A 6,465-nucleotide genomic window follows, 5' to 3' on the forward strand; every position below is an offset into this window, starting at 1 on the left:
GGCACACAGTAATTAAAAGTACCAGACTGGTGGAACTAACTTACTTGGAAGTTTAACAGACATACTTTGAGGCCTATACTAATTTGGTAAGAGGGACATAAAGGACAGTTTTTGCTCCTTGCTCTCCTAGGTCATCAAGTTCCAGGAGACTATGAGTATCTTTCAAAATGTCCTGTAATGGTGGTTGGCCACCTGTCCACTTGATCAGGGAGGCTGAGGAGACCCCACCAGATGGACTTGAACCAGTGTCCAGTCTACAAAGAGGAGGGTAAACACAGAGGAAACATTTCCTCCATGCTTCCAAGCGAAGCCAGCCGTGGTTGAGAAAGACCTTTGACTTATCTTCACATAAGCGGAACTGGTTAAAAAAAAAAAAAAAGGAGCCAGGGACTCCTCCCAAGCCCATGTGACCCCTAAGGAACATATCCTCAAAGGACCTTAAGAGTAAAAATAAACAGGTTTATCAGGGCCAACTCTATGGCCTTAAGCACCCAAAAGGAAAGTATAACCAATGATTAAAGGGGCCAATATAATTTCTTAAGAGTCCATATATATACCTAAAGGCTACATAATAAGCAACAATGCCAGGGTGGCCAAAGGGACTCCCAGATAGTAACCCAGCATAGAACTGGTGAACAGCAGACCCCAATCTTATCTAAAGGAATATTGACAACTGATTACCACTACATGAGGAACAGCTGACCCTCCTAAAACAAAGACCTCTAGATAGGCTGACTAGATTCACCAGAAGGGCAAGTCGTGGGCAATGGCTGGGGGTGCCGACAACACAGCAGACAGTAGCAGGGATATCAGAGTACAAGGGCTCTAGTTGGGGGCGGGAGCCTATGGGAGGGTGCTATCTGGGAAGTGGGTGTATAGTCGAATGAGATGGTTAGGGATGTTCTGTGTGATACACACACACACAAAAAAAAAAAAAAATCAAATTTTTAAAAATGTATTGTATTTGAGGAGGAAGCATGGAAATTTACATCATGCTAATTAGTAGAGGTGATAAACAATACCATTGAAATCTGCCCGATGACTTTATAGACATACACAGGCGCCAAGGATCCAAGTGCAACTGATTATGACTAGTAATAATGAGATGCATACAGATTAGAGATGGAAGTGCCAACATCTCAGTGTTAGTAGCAAAAACAATGAGTCTTTCTGCAAGGAACAATATATTCTAAAATGAAATGGAGATCTTTTTTAAAGGTTAAAAACTTATCCAATTTTATGTCTTACAGGGCTTATACTGAGTTCAATAATATATAACTATATTAATTCAACTGTGAACCTAGAAACTTGTATCCAGTTGTGAAAGAGACGTACTGTTGCTCTGGAGTATCTTACTGAATATGTTAAAGCTGTAGTGAAAAGCATCTAATCAGGTCGTTATTAAAAATTGAAAAAAAAAATAATGATTAAAAAAATAATTCTTCAAAGCCTAAAAATTTGCTCCTTAATAATTAGTCATGTGAAAAACATTATCATTGAAATCCACCTGATGACTTTATATCCATGCTCAGATGCCGAGGAGCTCAGAAAGTAACTGACTGTGACTAGTAATAATCTGATATATAGAGATTAGAAACACATGTGCAAACATCTTAATGTCAATTGCATTAAAAATGAAGTTTTCTGCATGAAACTCTGTATTTTAATAATGAAATGGAGATCTTTTTTAAAGGTTAAAACATCATTTAATTTTATGTCTTATAGGGTTTATACTGAGTACAATATTGTGTAACCGTAAACCCAAAAATATACAGTCAATTTTTGTAAGAGATGCATCCTAGCTCAGAAAACTGTTATTGAATATGTCAATGCTGATGTGGTTATTACATAAATAATTTTTAAAAAAAGGAAATGAATGAATATTAAAGATATAAAATCTTACTTGACATATTTGTATAAGGTAAAGCAACTCTCATTTGCTTACAATTATGAAACACAACACCAAAAATACACGAATAAAAGCAACTTCACTGGGCCTTATGGCCCAGGCCTGTATCCCACCTATCTGGAAGGCTGAGGCAGGAGGCTCATAAGTTGAAGATCTGATCAGTCTACAGAGAAAACTCAAGGCTAGCCTGGGCAATTAAGTAAGACCTTGTATCAAAATTAAAAACTTAAAAATGGGGTGCGGGCAGGCCTTTAATCCCAGCAGTCCAGAGGCAGAGGCAGGCAGATCTCTGTGAATTAGAGGCCAGCCTGGTCTCCACAGCGAATCCAGGCCAGCTAGGGCTACAGGGAGACCCTGTCTCAAAAAGAACCCCTCCCCAAAAAGGGGTGTGGATATAGTGCAGGGGTAGACCCCGAAACTAGCATGCAAACGACCTAAGTTCAATTGTAGTAGTACAAGTAAAAAAAAGTAGCCTCCACTCTTGACCTCGTTACCTACTTTTTGGGTTTGTGGGAGAGGGTCTCATTACATAGTATAAAGACCAATCTGATCTTGAATTCTTGATCCTCCTGTCTCAGCCTCCTTAGTGCTAGGATTAACATGTGTCTCACACCCAGCTAAGCACTATCTTTAGATGACTGAACATACTTCTCTTATAAATGGAGGCAAATTTAATGTCATTGATAAGCTATTAAAATATTATATAAAAACTGGCATTTCTTTTGCACTAATTGTTCAAAAATTCACTTACCCTGCATTGTTGCTGACCGCAGTTAGTTCTTTCACGCCAGTCTTTAGCAAAGCGTCTATAAGGTTCTCAGGAATTCCGCACAGCCCAAAACCTACAGCAAGCCCAAAGGGAAGCAATTTATGAAGACATGATGTTTTTTCAGAGAAATGCATATTACTATCCTTTATAGGAAACACAAGGCATATTATTAGATGCACTAAGCAAAATACCAAAACTATCTTAGCAACTCAATACGTGGCTAGAAAACTGGATTTCACACTAGACACCACTTGTGAGGCTTCTAAATCCTAAGTATAAAGCCAAGTGCAATCAGTTTATAGATGATGTATTTGTCATTGTCCCACTTTATAATTCAACCCTTATACAGTTACTTATTCAAGCACATTTCTTTTTTAGTCATCTGAGAAGATTTTGCAGAACTAGATCCCAAGCCAGTAACTTTCATTTCTTTATATCTTCAAAATTCCTCAGAGTGTTGGATTTAAAATGGACATTCAATAATTTCCCAACTGAATAAATGGATGGAAAGGAGTCCTAACTCAAGTCTTAATGCCATTTATAAGAATCAAAATTTTAAGTCTGAAGCAGTGATTATAAATGACATTCCAAAGAAGTACGAAAAACAAAATACTGGGATCTCAACAACAGAGATGTTGCTGTGCTCTGCAACTCAACAAATAAGGAATCATACAAGTGGCTAAGGTACCTAATGAGATGAGGAAAGTTTATTTCAAGCTAAACAAAATTCCCAAGGATCTAGGGATTCACTGCAGCTCCTGTTAAGACATCAGCACTTTAACTTTTGGCTTTTCAAAAATAATCAGAAAAAAAAAAAGGGAAAGGAAAAGGCTGATGCTTGTTAAACCTTGCTAAACATTTCAGGATGAGACTATAATAAATAGTTACTACGATGTGTAATAAATAAGATCGTAAATGAGTAAGAGCTAAATAAGATGACTGGCACATCTAATGTGCATAGCTCTGTTGCTATGATTTAGGAACATTAATACTGTTACTTACCGCCAACCAGCAATGTTGCACCATTGGGAATGTCTTTGACAGCTTCCACTGGATCTGTGTAAAATTTGGTATGGCGATGAATACTGACAGAAAAGCAGCGAACACACCCCTGGAACATTAAAACCAGTTCCAGTGAATAGTCATTTATAGAAACAGTTTCACTTTACATATATAGCAATTAACGCCATTTATATACCATATGAATGAGAAGCTGGTTATTCTTTTTTGCATTTTTATATCTTAATTGACAAAAATGGCATGTTTACAGTGGCTAACATAATAATCTAATACAAGCATACACTACGAAATGACTAGCTTGAACTATATGACATATCATTACCTCACATATTATATTATTCTTTTGTGATGAGAACACTTCAAATCCACTCCCTTAGTGGTTTTCAAGTATACAATCTATTATTATTGATCATCACTATGGCATACAATAGATCTTCTGAGCTTATTTCTCCTAACAGAAATTGGACTTTTGACCAACGTCTTCACAGCTCCCTCATCTCCTAGCATCTGTAACAACCATTCTGTTTCTCTGATAAACATGAAGTGTCATCAGTCAACAATTTCTGATAGTAACCTCACCTTCCTGTCAATCAACAAATACTGAGAACCTACATGTGCCTAGTTCTATGGTGTTTACCTAATATATATTATGGTACGGCTGCTGCTTTCCATAAATTCAGTGTGGTGTGATTAGTACTGCAAATACCTACATAGTTAAGCCTCTCACCTAATCTCAGGTGCTGAGATAGCACCTTCTAGAGGGACAAGTAAAGGGCAACACACAAAATGACTCATTCCCTTATGGGGCTATTATGGACATTATAGCAAACTACCACCTACAAGGAGAGCTCAGTTACCCTTACCAGTGAACTTCGTGGTCCTGATATGGTTTGCCACCTCCAATACTTGTACTGAAACTTGGTTTCCGGTGCAATACTATGGAGATGTGGTAGGACTTTTATGAAGTGTTTAAACCCGAATGAAGGGATTAATCCTACACTTAAGGAACTGAGTTAGTGACTTCCAAAGGTGGGCTGTTTCTAAAATGAGGCTGCCTCTTCTGTGCACACCTGCTTGTCCTTCTGCCCTTCTGCCACGTTATGATGCATCACAATCACCAGAAGCAACCACCAAATTGTAGACCTTTAGCCTCCATAACTGTGAGATAAATAAACTACTTTCTTTTATAAAATACCCAGTCTTGCCAGGCGTGGTGGCGCACGCCTTTAATCCTAGCAGAGGCAGAGGCAGGTGGATCCTTGTGAGTTCAAGGCCAGTCTGGTCTATATAGTGAATGCAGGTCAGCTGGGACTACAGAGAGATCCTGTCTCAAAAAGACAAAAAAAAAAAAAAAAAAAAAAAAACCAGTCTGACATATTGGGTTACAGCTAGTAAGGCAGGCCTCAAATGAGTCATCCAGTAAGCATTCATAAACAACCAGTTGTAAATTATTTCCCTGTGTATTCCAACCACAATATGGGCAAGAGGAAATGAGAAAGCAGATTCTATGCAATCAATCACTCCTTAACAACATCTCACTCTACTTTCATTATATATTAACCTGAAGAAAGAGGGAGTAGAGAAAATTAAAAAGAGGAATCCTGCTATATTGTCATCTTAACAAACCCAACTAGAAAGCACACCCACCTCACTGCCTAACAGTCTGCCAGACAGAGACAACCTGTGGTGGTCAAGGTCTATCATCCATTCCCTGGAAAACTATTTTCAGAAAGTGTCTATCAATTGGCACAAAAGACTATTTAAAAGAACTATAATGAGACAAAGTCAAATGAGCAATTAAAAGGTAGAGGTTACATGCATGACTTCTGTCCCTTTAAGTTTCTATTTTAGTCAAGGTCAGGTGAGAGCCTGTACACTGCCCAAAACCCGGGACATAGTGGAGGGAAAGACGGGAGTTTGGAAGGGCTTGAGCCACAAAGAGCTTTCTTCTCTTCCCTGTCCTCAACCAATGAGGGTGTATTTCCTTCTGTTTTAAATACATAGAGAGAGAGAGAGACAGACAGACACAATTTTAATCTTAGAAATTAAAATTATGTCAGACTGAAGAAAGGCATGGTGGCTCATGCCTCTAATTCTAGCATTCAGGAAGCAGGAAGACTGCTAGCCTGAGCTATATAACCAGTTCCAGGTCATCCTGGGAGACAGTATGAGATTCTATCTCAAAAACCAAGATTATGTGGAGATATAGCTCAGCACTTAAGAAGATGTACTGTTCTTACAAAAGACCCAAGTTCAGTACCTAGTACCCACATCTGGTGGCTCAATCATAATCACCAGCTCCAGGAGAGCCAATGCCCTCTCTGGCCTTGGCAGACACCTACACTCATATGGACATGCCCACATACAGATGCACACACATACACACAACTAAAAATAAAATAAACCTTTAAAAATAAAAAGATGCTGGGCATGGTGGCACACGCCTGTAGTCCCAGCACTCGGGAGGCAGAGGCAGGCGGATCTCTGTGAGTTCAAGGCCAGCCTGGTCTACGTAGTGAGTTCCAGGACAGCTAGGGCTACAGGGAGACCCTGTCTCAAAAAGGCCAAAAATAAATAAATAAATAAATAAATAAATAAATAAATAGATAATAAAATATTTTTTAAAATCCCAAACCCAAACAAAAGTTTCACAGATTGAATAAGCAGGCCATGGGTGGACCGTATAATAAACTTGTGGATATCTCCTTAAAAGGAAGGATATAAACTCGTCAGATAGACAGCCTTCCTCTCCCACTAGAGCCTCCAT

The 6,465-nt window shown here is 38.7% G+C and overlaps 1 protein-coding gene across 1 annotated transcript in view; it reads right to left on the minus strand.

Annotated features, from left to right (window-relative positions):
* Positions 1-6,465, minus strand: part of Oxct1 (3-oxoacid CoA-transferase 1) — a 170,414-nt gene that overhangs the window by 157,176 nt on the left and 6,773 nt on the right. Inside the window, exons 2-3 of the mRNA XM_008842101.3 lie at positions 3,681-3,789; positions 2,661-2,751 (exon numbers count right to left, since the gene is read on the minus strand). Of these exons, the coding sequence (XP_008840323.1) occupies positions 2,661-2,751; positions 3,681-3,789 (200 nt within the window). The remainder of the gene's footprint in view (positions 1-2,660; positions 2,752-3,680; positions 3,790-6,465) is intronic.

Source organism: Nannospalax galili, unplaced genomic scaffold, assembly GCF_000622305.1.
Source record: "Nannospalax galili isolate Female #2095 unplaced genomic scaffold, S.galili_v1.0 scaffold139, whole genome shotgun sequence".
NCBI classification, from domain to species: domain Eukaryota; kingdom Metazoa; phylum Chordata; class Mammalia; order Rodentia; family Spalacidae; genus Nannospalax; species Nannospalax galili.